This window comes from Thalia democratica, chromosome 2 (assembly GCF_965202585.1).
Source record: "Thalia democratica chromosome 2, ktThaDemo2.hap1.1, whole genome shotgun sequence".
Taxonomy (NCBI): Eukaryota; Metazoa; Chordata; class Thaliacea; order Salpida; family Salpidae; genus Thalia; species Thalia democratica.
In genome coordinates this window covers 1730971-1754094 of record NC_139166.1, presented here as the reverse complement: position 1 = coordinate 1754094, position 23124 = coordinate 1730971, and the positions used below count along the sequence as shown (strand labels likewise).

Below are 23124 nucleotides of genomic sequence, written 5' to 3'. Positions count from 1 at the left end.
ATAGATTTTAATTCCTTGGTGAGATGCTTTCATCACATGGCCAACGACAAAAAATTCAGGAAATCACAGAAAAACTCAACAAATAAACTGTTAGTTTTATTAATAATTAATTTTAGTTTGTATTATTGTTAATTAAATAAGTATATTTTATTTAAATTAAGACAAACTTAAGATATACCTTGTTAGTTTTAATATTAACAGGGTTGCCACACACTCAGAGAATTCAGGTAAACTCAGGGAATTTTGATTCTTTTTTTTTTAACTCAAGGCAGTTTTGGTTTTTTCTAAAAACTTCTGGGAAATTTTAAGAGTTTAAAAAAAAACTTAACGAAAAATTTTTCTAGATCTAGAACAAGATTTAATAAATCCAGTTTCAATATTTTGTTCAAAAAAAAGTTAATTTTACTTTTTTTAAGTGCTTATTTAAAAAACTTTTAGCCTTGCGGCTAATTCTCCAATTTTAATATAATTAACATTGTAATTTTTAAATAAATAATAAAAATTTGAAGGATAGAAACTCAGAAAAACTATTAAGTTTAAGGTTACTCAGGGAAGTTTCTGGTCACTCAGGGAAGATTTTTTGATTTAAAGAGTGACAACCCTGTATTAATTAAAAGTTTTTTCGTTTAAATCAAAAAAGATATATATATTTAATAGATACCCACTTAGTATTTACTACTAAATATTTTAATAAATTATAAACAGGGTTGCTACACTTTCAGGATAACTCAGGATTTTTTTTAACTCAGGTTGACTCAGGATAGTTTTGTATTTTTATGAAGCACTCAGTATCGTTTGTTTTGATTAAAGAAAATCTCAGGACAGGTTTTGTCTAGATTTTGAATGAGATTTAGTTTCAATATTTTGTTCTTTAATGACCAATTTTGTTGAAGAACTTGAATTTGGTAATTTTTATAAATTGAACAAAACATTTTAAAGGGTTTTAAAATCTCTGGATGACTCAGGGCAGTTTTTCACTAAAAGAGTGGCAACCCTTTCTGTTATTATTCGAAAATAAAATTATGTTACCAATTAAGGCCAACTGTGTTGATTAAATTTTGCATTATATTTTCTTTTAGTTCCCTTGAACTCTTAAATGTAGTTTTTCTAAATAAATGGCAACACACTAAAACAAGCATCATGTACAATAATTGTTACATTATAACCTATATAACTCTGTAAATGTAAACTTGCATCAGATCAACTTGCTATCTGGTTGACTGGTTTAATATTATTTATATTCAAACAAGCATTGAAACTGATATTCCATTACAACATAATTTATCCAGACAATTTTTAAAAGTTTCAGTTTGTATTTAAATACATCACATGTCAACTTATAAATAAATAATAAAACAAATATTTATAAATGTTACAGAAAGTTTTGTCAAAAATAAATTAAGTGATAAAATCGAATATGTTTCAAAGATAATACATTAAAAACTTGGCATTATATTTTATTGAGTAATTTTACTTACTTAATATATCTCTGCCAAAAATTTACTGAAATGATGAAATATTTAATATTCAGTAGCTATCACACTAGAAATTAAAATAAACATACTATCAAGGGTCTTTCTTTTTTTTTAATTGATTAAAAACTTCAGCAAAAAAAAAAACTTACACATAACAGGGCTGCCACAAAGTCAGGAAGTACTAAGCAAAAGACAAAAGTCAGGAAAAAATGGGTGTTTTTGAAAAAAAGTCAGGAAATTTAACAAAATTTGAAAAATATCAGGTTTTTGTAGTTCAAACTTACAAAATTCCTTATTTTCCAAAGCCTCCGAATTGTAAAAGATTAATTGAAAACCCTTTAAAACAGGTTAAATTGTAAAATTTTCTAAAAATTTACAAAATTACTTAATTTCCAATGCATTCATGAGGTAAATATTAATAAAATATCATTAATAAAACTGCAAAATTTTTCTTTTAACATATTGAACAACTACCCTTTACTTGAACAAGCAATTTTTGTATCCCTTTTTAATATTGGTAAGTTTAGCATTAATGTTAGGAAAAGCTAAATTGTTGTTTCTTTTTTCTGACAAGTTGTGTTTATGAATTAGTATATACAAGTGTTTTGCTGGTTGAGCTGTTTATTGCAAATACATCAATCATACACAGATGGTTCATGTGATGTTGTGAAAGTTAGATGATTGAATTCAGCAAAAAAAACTGTTGTTTTAAGCTTTATAAAAATAAGATTCAAAGCTTTATATAGTTAGAAGTTTTTGATTATGTATTGTAGAGTAAGTTTAAATTAAGAGTTTGATTAAGAAAAGTCAGGAAAATTTTAGTAAAAATTAAGGAAACTTTTCTCAGCTTGATCTGTGGCAACCGTGATTTAGGCAACATAAACATTTTTTATTATACAATATATTAAGGCTATCAGGAGAAGTGGGGAAATCACTATTTAACTACATGATTTTATTTTTTGCAGTTTTAACTAAACTAGAACTTGCTTTGCACAGACTTTAGATATTCAAACTATTTTTTAAGATAAATGTAAGAATACAAAAAGTTCCTTATGGAAGGAAAAACTGCAATATTGAAGAGAAAAGAACACAATTATTTGTTTATGGAAGTAAAAACAACAATATTGAATGAAAAGAAATCACTAAATATCTATTTCATATGATAAAATCCTGAATTTTCCAAAAATATTTCTTTCAATGTTTTAAAAAACCTCTCATAAGAAGTTAATAAATTTTTGACTAATTTAAACTTCTAAAGTAAATTATTTGTAAAATAATATTAATATAGATCAGGGTTTCCCAAAGGGGGCCACGAGCTGCAAAGGGGTAAGAGGGGGGGCATGAGGTCATAATTTGAAACTTACACTAGATATTTGAGTTGCAGATGAAATGCAAAAAAGAAAAAAAAAGGTCTTAAGTGTTTTTCATGGTAGTTTTCTTGTAATCTTGTTGAAGGGGGCCATGGCTTTTTTAATTTCCTTAAAGGGGCCATTTGTTAAAAAAGTTTGGGAAACCCTGTTATAAATTATTATAAGTATTGCAAGAGACATTTCCTTCTATTTTGAAGTATTTATTTCGAAAAACGTAGGAGGAGATAAATTTTATGATTTCTATTCATTCACAGTTTAGTCTTATGCTTTCATAAGAAACTTACTCTCACATTCTAACTTGCTTTACTTGAAAAATTATTTTGAATATAATAAATCTGAAATAAGCAACTTGTAGCTTTTTAAATAAATCTGTACAAAGTTTAGTAGAATTTGAAAAAAAATCATTTACTCCTGTCTTGATTATATAAACAAATATTCTTAGTTGGAAATTGAGCATACTGATTATATATACAACATACTAATCATACAAACAAATATTTTTAATTATAAATATAACCTTCTTATTATAAAAACAATTATGATCTACTGATATTTTTTATAGAAATTTGTGCTTAAATCCTGATGAAGTTTTCTTCCCAAGTAGCATTGACAAAATAGTTCCAACTTCCACAGGAAATCACAGATAAACTAAATAGTTAGTTTTGTTAATTATTTAATTTGATTTCATTGTTAGTTATAAGGTTTTTTATTTAAATTTAGACAAAATAAAGATATACCGTGTTAGTTTTATTATTAATTAAAATTTTTTTTTTTTTCAAATTGCTAAAAAATAGATAAATGAAATTTAACAAAAGCCCAGCTAGTTTTACCATTAGTTATAAAAAGATAAAGTAGATAAAAGTTAATTAAAAATATAATTGTCAATTAAACTAGATGAAAGTTAATTAAAAAAGTAATAGTTATTAAAAATGAATTTTCCAATCAGTTAAATATAAATAGTTGTCAAACATTTAGACAAAGTTAACATATACCTTATTTGTTCAAATTTTATGAAATGTATAACTTTCTGATGAAGTTGCTAAAAATTAAAATTAACAAATACCTTGTTAGTTGAAATTTTGTTTAAAATATAGTAGTTTATGTTTTATTATTATTTAATTTTTATTGTTTTTTTTTTATTAGAACAATAATTTCGCGGCTAAATTGCTTATAAAATTTGACAAATATTCCATTAGTTTTATTAATTATTTGATTAATATGATAAACTGCAAAGATAATATATATAGCAGTTAGGTTTGATATTAATTAAGTTGTAAACATTTGCTAAGCATTTAGAAAAACTTAACAATTGCCAAGCTAATTTGATTGCTACTTCCTATTCATTTTAATTAACTTTATAATCAAATTTTTTATTAGTTTTTTTTTTTTATTCACTATTACAACTATTAAAATTATGTAAAGATTGACAAAAATTCCATTGGTTTTATTAATTATTTAATTATTATCATATTTATAATTTGTTGCAATAAAATTTTATTTTAAAGTCAAGTTCAGTACGAAAGTATATGTTAAGCATTTACAAAAAATTAAAAAAAAACCTCTGTTAAGTAGTATATTATCAACACTGTTGATTTTAGATTATTTTTATAATATTATTTATTACATTTGTAAGTTTAAAATTTAGAATTCTGAAGATAGTGAAGCTTTGTAATAAAATTTAATGATTTGAAGTTAAACGATTAATTTGGCAAAGTAGGTTTTCGAAGTTTTATAATGATTAGGGTGGCCTCTAATCCTGAAAACCTAAAATTTGACAATTTAGGATTAAAAAAAATCTTGAGTTCTGAACAAAAATTATTGAAAAACCTGGATATACCTGGAATTTTAAACAATTTCTACAACTTCAAGTAGTAAATTTTTGATTTGACACTAAAAATCTATCATATAAATTAAAAATTTTGGTCATCATCAAATTATTTCTTTATTAAAACACAACTAAAGTAGCTTTACATTAATCATTTAATATTGATATAATATTTAACACAGTTTTAACCTCAAGTTTGATTTTAAACTAAATATAGACCCAAAAACGCGTACTTTCTAAAACCTGGAGAAAATTTGCCAAAAACAAGTGGCCACCCTAAATAAGGCTAAACAAGTAAAAATATTTGATTGTATACTTTGTTATTTTAATAATTAATAATAGAAACAATTAATTTAGGTGGAGTTCAGTAATTTTGTCTATTTGAAAAAAATATACTACAAATTTTTTTAAAGAGTTTTAAGAAACATTTCTTAAAAATTAGATAATTAGCTCTAAAACTTAGGAAGATATGGATTTTAAGTAATTTAATTTATTTATATTTTTAGTTCTACTCCCATTAGCAACCTATTGTACTCTCTAACTTTAACCTGCTATATTTTGATAAGTTTGTTGAATATTGAAAATGTGTAAATGGTAAGCTTGGTTAAAACTCGTAAAAATAAGACCAACTTGTATAAAAAATAGTTTTACCCCTTATATGCCCTTAATAAAAACTAAATGGTTTCAGAAAACAATAATCAATTATCTTTTTTCTTTAAAATTCAGTATGATTTCAATAAAAAGATGGATTTTTTATTTTAACATTTAAATTTACTTAGAATTTTAAAACTTCAATACATATCAAAATTCATCTTTATGAAACTGACCGAAAAAATAAACTTTCTTTTATTTCTGTTTGATACATGTCAAAATATATTTTCACATTTTTTTTCGGCTTGATGTACAACAATTATAATTTAAAATTTTTTACTTAAGAAGTTTTTAGAAGAACTTATTGTAATATCATCCAGAAAAAAAAGTTCTAACATCTTAAATAGTTATTTTTGTGTAATTTAAAAATTATCTCTTTTTAACAACTAACACTGAAAAAAATTGTCATGTTTCCATAATTTTTATAATCTATGCATTTAATTTAAACCTAAAAACAAGTTACTTATTAATTGTTTACAAAATTAAAAAATTTAAAGTTTGTTTAAATTAAGTTAAAAGAAGTTAAGATTTTTTTATGGTTTTTACATTATACTTTATTAATTAAATTATGAAAAGTTACTTGAACAATTATAAAAATAATTCCAATCAAAAATTCATGTTCACAAATTATTTAAGTATAAAATTTACAAAATATATTAAAAAATATTAATAGTTAAAATAAAATACAGTTTTAAAGTAACAATCAAATAACTAATTTTATTTAGAATTTTGTTAATTTTTTTACTTGAATATTCAATTATAGAAAAACTTCGACATCTGAGCTCACTGATGACGCAGTTATGACGTAATCAATCTGTTGCACGTCATAAAAAGGTTTATTTAGTTTGTAATTGCTAGGTTGTTTATTTCACCTCTAAAACACTTTTATGTTGAAAATAAAATTTTTTTTTTACACTGGATTCAAATTTTGTTCAATTTTTCAGCACAGCTGCTTTTTTATTTAATAAAATAAAAATTAATTTTTGTACTTAAAAATAAATTAATATCAAATATAAAAAATTCACATTTTTACGGGCAAAATATTTTAGTTTATAATCTGCCGAATATGTTATGGTGAACTTCTATTTTTTTAATTTTGTCTCGTTATTTCGTCTCAATTGTTTGTCATTTTTTTTATTTTTTTTATTGAATGCGCTCAAATTTTTTCTGACTTTTTTCTGCTTAGAATAAAAATCCTGACTCTTTTAAAAGTTACACAAGTCTTTGATACCTGATTAAAAAAATATTGCATTTTAAATCTAAAACAAAATAGTATAAATTTATTTACAACTATTAATAATAATTTCATAGTGTCAGTGATTTTTTTATGATTTTTGTGACTCTATTTATAATTTTGATGTCACAAATATACCATGTTGTCTTATAAAAATAAAGATTATTTCGTTAACCGTTCTTTTGTTAGATTATTAATTAGATAGCATACAATTTGATAATATAGTGTTTATTCAGCTTTCAAAAAGATAGAATACTTTGATTTGTTGTAATACAAAAAGAAATCACTTTGAGTAGTAAATAAAAAACAAATAAAATTGACATCTTATATTATAAGAGGCAAATAACTTGGATTTAAAAATTTTTTTGTCTGTTGTAATATAAGCAGATAAAAAATTAGATAATACTAAAACTAACAAAATATTGCTTGTTTAACTTTAAAGAAATATAAAATATTTTGAATTACTATATAACACAATAGGATAATAAAATTAACATCTTAAATTATAAGAGGCAAACAACTTTGATAAGAAAATATTACTGTTTGTTTTTGTAAGAAGAAAAACTTGAAGCATTTGAAAATAGAGTTTATTAATAAAATTTTTTTGATTAATTTCATTTAACGTAGTCTTTAATGTTTTGTAAAATTTTTAATTCATGTTTAATAAATGCTTGTTTGTGTTTGAAAAATGAAAAGTTCGGATCAAACAAAGTTAGTACTCACAAATAAAGTAACGTGAGTAATCAAGACCATTCCAAATGGTATTTTTGTTTGAGTCATTGATGAAGTCCCAGTACAAAAAATCATTACCATAGTTGCTATAAGGGTACCCATTAGAATGCCATCCCTCTAAACTAACCTGGACTCCGTCGCTGCTCCTCCTCCAAATGTTGTTGTTCACATCTCTCCTGATTCCCGTGTGGTAGTGATAATTAAGCGGCATATCTAGTTCTTCGGAAAGTTCACTAAAAATTTTAATTAATTAATTGAAATAAGTTAATATAATTACACTTATTATTTTGTGTTATAATATAACTAAGTTGGCTAAAATTGTTTACTCATACTCTGTTTGGTTTACTAGCCGTACTAAAAAAGTTAATGCGAGATTTTTTTTTATTAGACTGGATATGAAAGTTATTAACTAACTTTAAAAAATAATAAAACTACTTAACTACTTTATGTTATGAAAGTTTTCAAATTATATTGACTATTTTTACAAACCTGAGCGTCTATCAAGACTTTAAATGTGAACATAATTGAATTAATTATAAATTTAAAGCAACTAACTTTCTTCCACTTCGAGTCAACAATCTTGGGTCGTGTTGTATGAGGTCTCCAGATCTGTTCTGACAATAACTTCTCGCTGCCTCCCAATTCATTTCTTGTTTGACAACTTCGAATTTTTCTGTTGGTTATTTTTATTTATTTAATTTTTCATACATGTATTTACTCTGTAGATTATTTATTTTTTAAATGGATTTTTTTTTAGTATTAATTAAAACTTATTTACTGACAGACAAGGAGTTTTAAAATTCTCTCAACTGAACACTTAACTTATAATTTTAATAAGTCTGCTCAATTTGAAAGCCAAAACCTCATTTTTTGTTTAAACAGTTTTTTGTAACGATTGTTATTTAAAGAAAAAACTGCATTAATGAAACTTTAAAATAATTTGAACCTTAGTTAGGTACTTAAATTGGAGTTTTAGTATGTATTTTAAAGACTCTTAATTACATTACACAGTAATGAGCTACTTTATTAAAGTTAAAGTAGTATATCTGATTAAAAGTATTTTTACTAGTTTTAATAAATTTCACTGGTAATCATTTCTTACAAAAGATTTAAAAAAGGTAAGCAATAATTTTCTCTATTTCATTAAAACACTGTCTGCTTCAAGTTAGTAGTTTTTCTTAACAATTTATTTTTTTTAGTTGTAAATATTCACTTGTATTGACCGTTTTACGTAAATGTCTTTTATTTAAAAACCTCTACTCAGATATCAAGTTCTCAAAAACTTTCTTTTAAGTTTTTAGATTAAAACTCTTGATGTACCGGACTCACTATCCGGGTCCGGCCGAATATTGTCATTTTTGTCTGATATCCGGATCCGGCCGGATTCTAGTTTGAAAAAAAAGTCCGGATCCGGTTCCGGCCGGATTCTAATTTAAAACAAAAGTCTGGTTCCGACCGGATTCTAATTTGAAAAAAAAGTACGGACCCGTATCTAGTTAGTAAAAAAGAGCATACCGAAATGTAGTTTTTAAAATCAAACCCTGTGTAAATTAATAAGAGTCATTTTCGTCAGTTAAGACTAAACACCTACCGTGATTGGCTCATTTTGTACACGTGAATAATTTACATTTGTTTACATTTAAACTATAAAATAAACATTTCAGAAATGCAACTTTTTACATATGTTGAACTTTGGAATGAATACTTGCGTTATTTATTGTTTAAAGTTGAGCTTAGATAATATTTAGAGTTAATACGGTTAAGTGTACGAGCCAATGAGAATCATATGACGAAATGTTTCAAACTAAATACTGATGCAACAAAACATCAGAACATGACAGGCAGTTTATATGTAAGCAGTTAGTTAGTTTGGTGTGCAGCTTGATGCAACAAAATATCTTGAACTTTTTTGTGAATGCTTGTTGTAAGTAGTGTTTTGTTTTAAAAGTGAATATTTCAACTGGTGTTTAATTGTTTAAATATTTATGCCAGGTTTATAGTTTTTTTTAAATTTTACAGTTTCCTGTTTACTTAAAGTTTTATTTAATTTTTAGTTTATTGTTTTAAGTCTTTTGATATAAATTTAAAGAGCTTCCAGTTTTTAAAGTGTTACCAAAGTAATTAATAATTTTGTATATGCTAGTATTTCTTGTTGTGTTTTATATAAAAGATTCATCACTCAAAACTGTCGTGTCTGATTATAGAAAGTAGACTCAGTTAGAATTTAGTATTTGTTAGATATTAATTAAATAAGGTAGGATTTAAATATGATGGGTAGTACTAATAAGTTAAGTGTACTACAATCAGTCTACAACTTAACTAACCAAATTGTCAACCTTTGCTAGCTGTTCTACTGATTATTAGATCAAAGTAATTTTTTCAGTTTTTAAAAACCTCATTCTGACTCAGGCTTGTTTATACTCACTCTAGATAGTTTAAATGACGTAAACAGTGGCAACCCTGCTAGTTTGAAAATTTTTGGGAATTTTAGAAAATCTTGGACTGCCTCAGGCTAGTTTAGTTTTTTATAAAAACTCAGGCTAGTTTTCTTTTAGACTTTGAATGGGTTTGAGCTGATCCAGTTTTTAATATTTTGTAATTTTCTAGTGTATTTTGTTCAAGAACTTAATTTCAGATTTTAATTGTAAATAACACCTAAATTTGTAAACCTTGTGGCTAGCTGTTCTACTTATTATTAGATTAAAGTTCTTTTTTTTCAGTTTTTAAAAACCTCATTTTGACTCAGGCTAGTTTATACTAGTGATGTACCGGACTCACTATCCGGGTCCGGCCGGATATTGCCATTTTTGTCTAATATCCGGATCCGGCCGGATTCTAATTTGAAAAAAAAGTCCGGATCCGGTTCCGGCCGGATTCTAACTTGAAAAAAAGTCCGGATCCGGTTCCGGCCGGATTCTAATTTGAAAAAAAGTCCGGGTCCGGCCGAACCCGAAATTGTGGGTCCGGTACATCACTGATTAAAACCAAGATTTTAAGTTAATTCCCTTTTATTGGTGTATTGGCTGACTGTAAGTACTATTTAACTTTGTCAAATTTTGTAACATTTAAAAAGCTTACTAACTCGAAGTCTCTTCAGTCGTTGCTATTGTAGAAATCTCAGATGTTTGCGCCACAGTTGTTGATGTTTCCACAGTAGTTGCTGATGGTTCTGCAGTAGTACTGTTAATTGAACGTACTGTTGTAGCTGCTTCTGTGTTGAGACGTGTCGAACGTTGAACATCACATCGAGTCTTTAATTCTGAAAAAATAAATTCTCAATGCATTCGAGTACAGTAATGTGCTTAAAAAAAGCGACCAATGAGCTTTCAACCGGAAAAAAATTACTGTTGGCAAATATCACAAAAACACTATGTGTAAAATTTAAGATTACTTAAAGAAATTTTATTAGTGCCAGAATCCATTTTCTGAAGCAACTTAATGAAAAAATGAAATTACACCCAAAAACTTAAAATAGATATAACAAAAATATATAACTTTTCTCTTTTTATAGGCAGGTCTATATTTAAGTACATTTTGGAAAATTTAAAAGTCAAAAAAAATTGTATTTACATTTACTATATTTTGTTCAATTTTTAAATAATTCTACTAAACAGTATTTTTTTAGTAACACAACATATAATAAAGTTTTTACTCTGTAGTTCTTCTTTGCGTTAAGATGTATTTAAGTTTGAGTTTAATACAATTAACCGCTTTATTTTTTTTTTCTTATGCTCCGAATATATATGTACTAATACCATAAAAGATTATTTCAAAGCTATATTAAATTAAAAAATCATTGAGGTAGTTTAAATTCTGTTGTTTAATGTGAACGCCTTAGATTTAAAAAATGCAAAGTGTTTTGGGTTTAACTTTACTCTAGGTAGTTTCCGCTATTATGACTTCATAATTGTACAAAAAGTTCTTGGGGTCTAAGCTTTACAAAATGCCCTTAACATAGATCTGCATACAAAAAGACAAAATTTTTTAATTTATTATTTTTTTATACATTAAACTGAAATTTACAGTATAAACTTTTCTATAATTTTAAGTTGTTTTTAGGTTTTAAAAAGATTTATGCATAATAAAAAATTCTTTAAATCATTTTTTTGCTCACGGTATTTTTGTGATATTTGCTAACTGTAAAATTTTTCAAGTCAAAGGTCATTTTATTTTATTTTTTATAAACGCCCTAATGCACAAGCACGTTGTTAAAATAAAAAGTTTTTGTTTAGTTTTAATTTTTTTGTATAATAAAAAAACAATGAAAACCCCTAATTTTATTTTTAGTAAAATAAAAAGTTTGTATATACTTTCAATTTTTTTTCTATAAAACGTTTGTATTTACCTCTAATTTTCTTTAATCAAATTTTTTTATTTACCTTCAATTGTTTTCTCCTGCTCGTTAATTTTCTCCTGCATGACCTATCATAAAAAATATAATTAAATTTCGTCAAATAATGATATTAATTAAAAAAAAAACCCTTTTTGTTTCCTCGGTGATTGAAAAAGTACCTAAACCGATTGAAATGGCCAAAGTCAGAATCATCATTAATAGTATTAGATTTAAAACCAAACTAGTTTTTAATTTTTTATCCATTATCTAAAAAAAATATTTATAAAAAAAATAGAAAATCTAACCCTTACTTAAAGCTTTTGTAATAATTTAACTTGAAAATAAACAAGTTTTTGTTAGTACTGCATCAACTAAGTTAATCTAAAACGAAGTACCAGTAACAAAACTTGTGTTGGTTTAATCTGCTACTAAACAAATAAAAATTAAATTAAACTAATTGTGTATTAGAGCTTGTATAAACTGTAAATGGGTGATTCATAGCTAACACCTACACGGAAATTAAACGCGTTTAAAACAAGTAATATAAACATATAATATAATAACTTTAATTATCTTTTTTCTTTAAAATTCAGTATGATTTCAATAAAGAGATAGATTTTTATTTTAACATTTAAGTTTACTTAGAATTGGAAAACTTGAATACATATCAAAATTCATCTTTATGAAACTGACCGAAAAAATAAACTTTCTTTTATTTCTGTTTGATACATGTCAAAGTACATTTCCACATTCTTTTTCGGCTTGATGTACAACAATTATAATTTAAAATTTTTTACTTAAGAAGTTTTTAGAAGAACTTATTATAATAACATCCATAAAAAAAAGTTCTAACATTTTAAATAGTTATTTTTGTGTAATTTAAAAATTATCTCTTTTCTAACAACAACACTGAAAAAATTGTCATGTTTCCATAATTTTTATAATCTTCACATTTAATTTAAACCTAAACACAAGTTACTTATTAATTGTTTAAAAAATTAAAAGTTTGTTTAAATTAAGTTAAAAGAAGTTAAGATTTTTGGTGTTTTTTACATTATACTTTATTAACTAAAATATGAAAAGTTACTTGAACAATTATAAAAATAATTCCAATCAAAAATTCATAATTATTTAAGTATAACCATTTACAAAATATATCAAAAAATATTAATAATTAAAATTAAATACAGTTTTTAAGTAACAATCAAATAACTAATTTTTTGTAAAGATTTTGTTAATTTTTTTACTTTAATATTCAATTACAGAAAAACTTCGACATCTGAGCTCACTGATGACGCAGTTATGACGTAATTATTTCGTTGGACGTCATAAAAAAGTTTATTTAGTTTGTAATTGCTAGGTTGTTTATTTCACCTCTAAAAACACTTTTATGTTGAAATTAAATTTTTTTTTACACTGAATTCAAATTTTGTTCCACTTTTCAGCACAGCTGCTTTTTTATTTAATGAAATAATTATTATTTTCGGTACTTAAAAATAGAATAATATCATATATAAATAATTCACATTTTTACGGGCAAAATATTTTAGTTCATAATCTGCCAAATATGTTATGGTGAACTTTTTTTTTTGTTTCGTTATTTCGTCTCAATTATATGTCAATTTATTTTTTATTTTATATTTTTTCAATGCGCTCAAATCTTTTCTTACTTTTTTCTGCTTAGAATAAAAAACTGACTCTTTTAAAAGTTACACAAGTCTTTGATACCTGATTAAAAAAAATATTGAATTTTAAATCTAAAACAAATTAGTATAAATTTATTTACAACCCTTAATAATAATTTGATAGTCTCTGTGATTGTTTTTTTTTTTTTTTTGCTTTTTTGTGACTTTATTTATAAACTTGATGTCACGAATATACCATGTTGTCTTAAAAAATAAAAATTATTTCGTTAAACGTTTTTTTTTTGTTAGATTATTAATAAGATAGCATACAATTTGATAATATAGTGTTTATTCAGCTTTCAAAAAGATAGAATACTTTGATTTGTTGTAATACAAAAAGAAATCACTTTGAGTAGTAAATAAAAAACAAATAAAATTGACATCTTATATTATAAGAGGCAAATAACTTGGATTTAAAAAATATTTTTGTTTGTTGTAATATAAGCAGATAAAAAATTAGATAAAATTTAAACTAACAAAATATTGCTTGTTTAACTTTAAAGAAATATAAAATATTTTGAATTACTATGCAACACAATAGAATAATAAAATTAACATCTTAAATTATAAGAGGCAAACAACTTTGATAAGAAAATATTACTGTTTGTTTTTGTAAGAAAATAAAACTTGAAACGTTTGAAAATAGAATTTATTAATAAAAATTTTTTGAATTAATTTCATTTAACGTAGTCTTTGATGTTTTGTAAAATTTTTAATTTATATATAATAAATGCTTGTTTGTGTTTGAAAAATGAAAAGTTCGGATCAAACAAAGTTAGTACTCACAAATAAAGTAATCTGAGTGATTAGGATTGTTAAAAATGGTATTATTGTCTGAGCCATTGTAGAAATCCCAGTACAAAAAATCATAACCATCGTTGCTATAAGGGTACCCAGGAAGCCATCCCTCCAGCATCACTTCAACTCCGTCGCTGCTCCTCCTGAAGATGTTGGTGTTCTTCTCATCTCTCCTGATTCCCGTGTGGTAGTAATTATACGTCAGTCCTAATTCTTTTGAAAGTTAACTAAAAATTTCAATTAAATAATTGAAATAAACTAATATAATTACACTTATTATTAAGCGGCATTTATAACTCTTTAGAAATTTGTCGTAATATTTTTGATTTAATTAATGACATAAAGTTTGCTATGTAGAGTAATAAAGTCACTATATAACAGTGAGTTTAAACGTTTGCTAAAAATATTTATTCATATTAATATCAAATTTTGCTTGCTAACTTTACTTTTATTATAAAAACTAATACATTTTGTTTGAATAAACCGTAACTAAAGTTTTAAAAATGATTTATATCAAAAGCAGTAAAAATTTTAACAGCGCCTACAACATTTACTTTTTTATAAAAATTAATATAATATTGTTTATATACCGTATTTAAAATTTTCAAAAATGTTTGTTCACAAAAGCAGTTAAAACAATTTTAGTTTCACTTGTGTTTTAATAATTGTATCTATTTAGAAAAATATGTTCTAATAACAGTAACTTTATATTTTTTTACAACATTTACTTGTTTTACGCGAAGTATTTATAAATAATAAGTACAATATGCTGTTGCTACATTTAAAATTCATAGTTACTAGGGATAATTTATTTACAGTTTTATATTCAAATAATTCAGATTCAAGCTGCACTAAATTCAAATAATTTTATTATTACCGTGCGGTAGTTATTATACGTCAATTTAATTTTTTTGGGAATTGATTAAAAATTTTAATTAGTTAATTGAAATAAACTAATATAATTACACTTATTATTTTGTGTTATGATATAACTAAGTTGGCTGAAATTGTTTACTCTGTTTGGTTTTCTAACCGTACTAAAAAAGTTAATGCGAGATTTCTTTTTATTAGACTGGATGAAAAAGTTAATAACTAATTTTAAAAAATAATAAAACTACTTAACTATTTCATGTTATGAAAGTTTTCAAATTATATTGACTATTTTTACAAACTTGAGCGTCTATCAAGACTTTAAATGTGAACATAATTGAATTAATTATAAATTTAAAGCAACTAACTTTCTTCCACTTCGAGTCAACAATCTTGGGTCGTGTTGTATGAGGTCTCCAGATCTCTGTTGACAGTAACTTCTCGCTGCCTCCCAATTCATTGTTTGTCTGACAACTTCGAATTTTTCTGTTGGTTATTTGTTTCTTAAATAGTATTTCATTTTGTTTGATGTAATTTAAATTTTCTTTGTTATTTAATTAATTTTTCATATGTGCATTTTTAAATTAGTATTAATTGAAACTTATTTACTGACAGACAACTAGTTTTGGAATTCTCTCAACTAAACAGTTTGCTTGTAACGATCGTTTTCCGAAAAAAAAAACTACACCAATGAAATTTTAGAAAGTTTTTAATCTTAGTTTGGTACTTAACTTTAATTTTAATTAAATGTTAGATATATTCAGTATGTATTTTAAACATTTAAAACTTCAATACACTGTAATAATTTCCTTTAATAAAATTAAGTAGTATATCTGATTAAAAGTTTTTTTTTTTTATAAATTTTACTGGTAGTTATTTTTTACAAAAGATTTAAAATAGTAAGCATTTTTTTTTCTATTTCACTAAACAACCACCGTCTGCTTCAAGTAAATAGTTTTTCTTGATAGTTTTTTTAGTTTAGTCGTGTTGTAAAAAATTATTTCTATTAACCGTTATGAGTAAATATATTTTTTTTTAAATCTCTATTTAGATATTAGTTTTCTAAAAGTTATTTTACAATTTTAAGATTAAAAACAAAAAAAGTTTTAGTTTAACTCAATTGCATTGAAGTTATGGCTGACTAGAGGTACTTTTTAACTTAGTACAAATTTTGAAACATTTAAAAAGCTTACTAACTCGGAGTCTCTTCAGTTGTAGCTATTGTAGAAATCTCAGATGTTTGCGCCACAGTTGTTGGTGTTTCCACAGTAGTTGCTGATGTTTCTGCAGTAGTACTGTTAATTGAACGTACTGTTGTAGCTGCTTCTGTGTTGAGACGTGTCGAACGTTGAACATCACATCGAGTCTTTAATTCTGAAAAAATAAATTCTCAAAGCTCAGCAGCACATTTGAAAAAAATCGTTATTTGAATAACTGTTGACAAATATCAAAAAAACATCACAAGTAAAATTAGAGATGATTCAAAAAACTCTTACTATAGGTATAAACTAAAAACTATTAAAAAACCTGAAAGAGTTGAAGTGATGTCGGAAATTGTAGAAATTTCTTTCGATTGCTTGTCCACAATTTTTTTTAAGTGTCTTGCTTTCTTTTCTTGGCTTAGAACTGCGCTAGCTACTTGATCTAAAGACAAACAACAGCAGATTATATTTAACTGTGAAAATTTAACAACCATTTTAACACTTAATGAAACAAACCATTTAATTGCGAGATGAATTTTTCAAGCTTGTTGATACTTTCTTCCTGCTTCGACGCGGTCCGGTTCATTTCACCGATCGTTTCCCTCAGCTTTGCATTTTCTCCCTCCAGTGTCGCCATTCTCGTCTCAATTTCGTCCATTTTGTTGCCCAACATCGCGTCCGAGCCCCTTTCGCCCTTTTCTCCTTTGCTCCCCCTCGCCCCCATTTTTCCCCTTTTAACCGGGTTTTGGGGGCCTCGGGGTTCCGAGGGATCGTTGCTGCAGACAGAAAACTGGTGGCAACTGTCGGCAGAAACGTGGAAAACTTCGATCAAAAAAACCCAAATTACTACTTTCATGTTCATCGTCAGATTGTGAGCAAATTGAATTGAGCTCGTGTTTATATGCTCTTTCTGAGCGCTTGCTCTCACGCTATGCGGAAACCGAGAGTGTTAAAAGCATTCAGTGAAAAAAACATCGAAAACGTTTTTATTTAGAAAAATTTTTTTCAAGTTAAACTAGCGTCGGAACTTTCTACAATGCTTTACGGTTTTGAGCAGAAAAATTTCTTTTAAGTTAAATTAGCGGCTGAACTTTCTACAATGCTTTACGGTTTTGAGCAGAAAAATTTCTTTCAAGTTAAACTAGCGGCTGAACTTTCTACAATGCTTTACGGTTTTGAGCAGAAAAATTTCTTTCAAGTTAAACTAGCGGCTGAACTTTCTACAATGATTTACGGTTTTGAGCAGAAAAATTTCTTTCAAGTTAAATTAGCGGCTGAACTTTCTACAATGCTTTACGGTTTTGAGCAGAAAAATTTCTTTCAAGTTAATTTAGCGGCGGAACTTTCTACAATGCTTTACGGTTTTGAGCAGAAAAATTTCTTTCAAGTTAAATTAGCGGCGGAACTTTCTACAATGCTTTACGGTTTTGAGCAGAAAAATTTCTTTCAAGTTAAATTAGCGGCTGAACTTTCTACAATGATTTACGGTTTTGAGCAGAAAAATTTCTTTCAAGTTAAATTAGCGGCGGAACTTTCTACAATGCTTTACGGTTTTGAGCAGAAAAGTTTCTTTCAAGTTAAATTAGCGGCGGAACTTTCTACAACGCTTTACGGTTTTGAGCAGAAAAATTTCTTTCAAGTTAAACTAGCGGCTGAACTTTCTACAATGCTTTACGGTTTTGAGCAGAAAAATTTCTTTCAAGTTAAATTAGCGGCTGAACTTTCTACAATGCTTTACGGTTTTGAGCAGAAAATTTTCTTTCAAGTTAAATTAGCGGCGGAACTTTCTACAATGCTTTACGGTTTTGAGCAGAAAAATTTCTTTCAAGTTAAACTAGCGGCTGAACTTTCTACAATGATTTACGGTTTTGAGCAGAAAAATTTCTTTCAAGTTAATTTAGCGGCGGAACTTTCTACAATGCTTTACGGTTTTGAGCAGAAAAATTTCTTTCAAGTTAATTTAGCGGCGGAACTTTCTACAATGCTTTACGGTTTTGAGCAGAAAAAATTCTTTCAAGTTAAATTAGCGGCTGAACTTTCTACAATGCTTTACGGTTTTGAGCAGAAAAATTTCTTTCAAGTTAAATTAGCGGCTGAACTTTCTACAATGCTTTACGGTTTTGAGCAGAAAAATTTCTTTCAAGTTAATTTAGCGGCGGAACTTTCTACAATGCTTTACGGTTTTGAGCAGAAAAATTTCTTTCAAGTTAAATTAGCGGCTGAACTTTCTACAATGCTTTACGGTTTTGAGCAGAAAAATTTCTTTCAAGTTAAATTAGCGGCTGAACTTTCTACAATGCTTTACGGTTTTGAGCAGAAAAATTTCTTTCAAGTTAAATTAGCGGCGGAACTTTCTACAATGCTTTACGGTTTTGAGCAGAAAAATTTCTTTCAAGTTAATTTAGCGGCTGAACTTTCTACAATGCTTTACGGTTTTGAGCAGAAAAATTTCTTTCAAGTTAAATTAGCGGCTGAACTTTCTACAATGCTTTACGGTTTTGAGCAGAAAAATTTCTTTCAAGTTAATTTAGCGGCGGAACTTTCTACAATGCTTTACGGTTTTGAGCAGAAAAATTTCTTTCAAGTTAAATTAGCGGCTGAACTTTCTACAATGCTTTACGGTTTTGAGCAGAAAAATTTCTTTCAAGTTAATTTAGCGGCGGAACTTTCTACAATGCTTTACGGTTTTGAGCAGAAAAATTTCTTTCAAGTTAAATTAGCGGCGGAACTTTCTACAATGATTTACGGTTTTGAGCAGAAAAATTTCTTTTAAGTTAAATTAGCGGCTGAACTTTCTACAATGCTTTACGGTTTTGAGCAGAAAAGTTTCTTTCAAGTTAAATTAGCGGCTGAACTTTCTACAATGCTTTACGGTTTTGAGCAGAAAAGTTTCTTTCAAGTTAAATTAGCGGCTGAACTTTTTACAATGCTTTACGGTTTTGAGCAGAAAAATTTCTTTCAAGTTAATTTAGCGGCGGAACTTTCTACAATGATTTACGGTTTTGAGCAGAAAAATTTCTTTTAAGTTAAATTAGCGGCGGAACTTTCTACAATGATTTACGGTTTTGAGCAGAAAAATTTCTTTTAAGTTAAATTAGCAACGAACTTTCTACAATGCTTTACGGTTTTGAGCAGAAAAGTTTCTTTCAAGTTAAATTAGCGGCTGAACTTTCTACAATGCTTTACGGTTTTGAGCAGAAAAATTTCTTTCAAGTTAAATCAGCGGCGGAACTTTCTACAATGATTTACGGTTTTGAGCAGAAAAATTTCTTTTAAGTTAAATTAGCGGCTGAACTTTCTACAATGCTTTACGGTTTTGAGCAGAAAAATTTCTTTCAAGTTAAATTAGCGGCGGAACTTTCTACAATGATTTACTGTTTTGAGCAGAAAAATTTCTTTCAAGTTAAATTAGCGGCGGAACTTTCTACAATATTTTACGGTTTTGAGCAGAAAAATTTCTTTCAAGTTAAATTAGCGGCTGAACTTTCTACAATGCTTTACGGTTTTGAGCAGAAAAATTTCTTTCAAGTTAAATTAGCGGCTGAACTTTCTACAATGCTTTACGGTTTTGAGCAGAAAAATTTCTTTCAAGTTAAATTAGCGGCTGAACTTTCTACAATGCTTTATTGTTATCACTTCTGCAAATAAATATCCGGAAAAATTAGCTGAAATCAAGGACAATAGAAGCTTAGTCATGTAAACCTCAAAATGAACTGAAGCAGAAAGGTTTCTTTCAAGTAGACTTTGCGGTTCAAATATTTTTTTTGGTTCCAGCAACGCGATTGCACTAAAACTTGCAAATTTGAAGCTTTTAAGTGGGAGGAAGTAATTTTAATTAAAGATTATATTTAGCTTACACAACTTGTTTCGAAACATCTGCAAAGTTATACACGGATGACCGAAAAAAAAAACAAATTGACGTGAAAAAATAAATTTTAATCGATAACTAATGATTCAAAACTCATTATTAAAAAGCATTTGGTTGTTAAGTTGCATTCTATAATTATAAATATTAACTTTTTAGTTTCTTTCCTTATTATCCACACCAAATAAACTTTCGTTAAATTTTATGTGATCAACGGAATATTTTAGCTTAATACTTTAGTTTCAATTTAAGTCCAGTCAAACACTTAGTAAGTGTTTTCGCATAAAATAAAAATGCTTCTTTTTAAATAAAATTAAGTACAATTGTTACTAAACCCTTTTTTTTTTCAAAAGACTCATCAAAGTATTTACTAACAAATTGGAAAATTCGTTGCCAAAAGTCGTCAAAATCTTTCTGACAGAATAACTCCAGAATAGCTTAATTTATATAATTCAGGTAATATATATCTATCTGTTTTACAAAATTATGTTTAGGTTTAAAAACTTTAAATGTCAAAAAAAAAAGCTAGACAGTGGCAAAAAATTTTGAAAATACAAAATATTTATGGTTTTTAGTTTTTAGAAAGTAGTAAACTGTTTAACTTCGTTTAGTAATCTATTATTTGTTTACCACTAAAGTTTTGATTTTCTTAAAAATTGTAAACAGTAATTTATTTGCGTTTGCAGAAAAGTTTTTCTTGTTTATTAATCGAAATAAAGTATTTTAACTCTTAATGATTTTATTTGTATTTTAACCATTAAAAAGTGTAATTTACATGACATAAATGTTTTTAGTTCAATACTAGAAGTTTTATTTTAAATTTTGAATAATTGAAATGGTGTTTTTATATTAATAAAACTGTACAATGCATACTGATGTGAACTAGTATCGAACACAATTATTTTATAAAACGTAATTTACATTTGTTAAGTTTCACCAGATTATTAGAAATTTTAGCATCAAAGTTAAATTCAGTAGTATTAGTAAGATTTTTGTAATAAAACAAAAATATACTTTTTTAATTACATAAGTTTTATTTTCCTAAACATTTTCTGCCAAGAATATCAAAAACGTCTTTTCATGTAATCTAAAAAATGTTCAAAATATTTTAGGTGAGTTTGGCGGTTAATTTTTCTTTATTCTGCAATGCGATTGCAGTTATGCAAAGTTCAAAGCTTGTTTAAGCGCAATTACAATCCAATTGGAATTTGTATTTCAGCTGATTTTTTGTTTAATTTAAATGCAAAGTTAGTTGCGCATGACCAAAGAATAAAATATTTAATTAATTCATTAATAATTGACGGTTACGTTAGCTGGAACGTGTTTTAAAGTTTTACTAGTTTTCACATTTCAAACAAGTAAGTTTTAATTTTGAATTAAATTCGAATATATAGTGCACTAAAGTAAGCTTTTACTTCTCAACTACACCAGCTTTCTATTGTTATGAATTATTTTTATAACAAAAGTATTTATTCACCTTGCCTGAAAAAATTGGAAATTAAAAATTACAAGTTGTATTAAGTTCAGTTTTTAGTGTAAAAGTATAATTTTGAATAAACGCAGTCAAATGTGGCAGTAACGTTTCAATAAAAGTTACATTTTTCTAAATAAAGATAGCTATAATAAAATTCCTTAAATATCTAAAAACTTAAAAAAATAATGTGTTTAATTTTTTCACCGTAAAATACTGTGTAAAATAATCAAAATGTTCAAAATTTAGCAGTTATCAGGTAAAAACGAAAAGAAATTGGTAATCAAATTATTTTGTTTACGTTACCTTTGAGATAAAAAGCTGTATTTATTTGCTTATTCGCTCAGAAAATAAGTCCAAATGTGTAATAGCTATACCTTTGTACTTAGTAAACATATGATCTATATAAAGAAGATTGCATTTTTATTTTATACTAACTAACTACAATTTTATTTAAGCCACCATTTGTGTGTGTTCTGAATATAGTTGTAGTTAATTAGTTTACAAATTAAAAATTGGAAGTTTTACAAATAAGTTTCAAAAATAGCTTTTAGTTTCAATGCGTTCAAGCTAGAATAGCTTTGAATATAAATCGTCAATAAACTGGATAAAATAATTTTGAAGTATTTTACAAAGTTTTAACATTTTTTGTTAAGCTTATATTTGTTGGCTTACCAAGTCAATAAAAAGTTTACAATCAAGTTTGAAAAATAAAAGCTAAAAATAAATTAAGACAGAAGATGACATAAAAAACAATGTATAAGAGCACAGTTTTTACAAAACTAAATATACTGTGAATAAAAAAAATATTTGAAATAATTTAAATGTAAGGTTATTTTAACTGAACAAAGGTTGTTCATGTTTTAATACAACGTTTATTTAGTAACTTTAAATATTTTTTTGCTGTTTATGTCTTTATTTACAAAGTTTAGTGCTTCACTAGGTACCTAATGGCTAATTTAATTATATTTGAATTTGTTTGTGTTGACTAAGTAAAGTACGTTTTAAATTTTTTCAATTTTATTGGGGTTTTTGTAACATACTCTGATAACTTTTAAAGGCTTTTCAAAGTTTTATGGTAAAAAACTAAAATTTTAACTTTATAAACGATAAAAATTATTTTTAAACATAATACTCGTAAATTTACAAAAAAATGTATATAATGATTGCGTACTAATTGTTTTTTACTTCAATTTTATATGTTTTATTGAAAAATAAAAATTAAACAAATTATTTTTTGTAAATATTATTTTGTATTTAAACTTCTATTTAAAAATAAAAAGCATACAATAGATAAAAACAAAGTTTTATTAATAAAGTATTTTAATTCGAAATTGATGCTGATATACTTTTTTTTACTGCTTCTTTTATAATAATCTTTAGTAGCTTTAGAAAATAGAAACATTATTTCATTTGTACTTAACAGTTATGGAAGTTAATTGTTTATTTCATTGTATTTATTTAGTTGTCATATCATCAAAAACTTGTTTGAATTTTCTAATAACCATAATAGACTAAAAAGTTATTCTCACAAAACTTATAACAATAATAATAAAAACGTAACACTACCATTAATTTTATAGTTTTTAAGGAATGGAAAACTACGGTGAGAA

At 26.0% G+C, this 23124-nt stretch overlaps 1 protein-coding gene across 1 annotated transcript; it reads right to left on the bottom strand.

Annotated features, from left to right (window-relative positions):
- Positions 1–6078: 6078 nt before the first annotated feature.
- Positions 6079–17031, bottom strand: LOC145830211 (uncharacterized). The gene is made up of 10 exons (XM_082938137.1): positions 16692–17031; positions 16501–16617; positions 16171–16347; positions 15342–15459; positions 15276–15292; positions 14179–14316; positions 10370–10546; positions 7843–7960; positions 7415–7520; positions 6079–6135 (listed from the first exon to the last, which is right to left on the bottom strand). Exons 1-10 carry the CDS (start codon positions 17029–17031, stop codon positions 6079–6081), a joined length of 1365 nt encoding a protein of 454 aa, XP_082794263.1.
- Between the last annotated feature and the right edge of the window lie 6093 nt (positions 17032–23124).

Excerpts from the sequence above, each read along its gene's own strand:
- LOC145830211 (XM_082938137.1), bottom strand. The coding sequence starts at position 17,031 with ATGAAAGTAGTAATTTGGGTTTTTTTGATCGAAGTTTTCCACGTTTCT. Across the intron at positions 16,618-16,691 it reads ATTCATCTCGCAATTAAATG|ATCAAGTAGCTAGCGCAGTT; the intron begins GTTTGTTTCATT and ends GTTTGTCTTTAG. Across the intron at positions 7,521-7,842 it reads TTGACTCGAAGTGGAAGAAA|TGAACTTTCCGAAGAACTAG; the intron begins GTTAGTTGCTTT and ends TAAAATTTTTAG.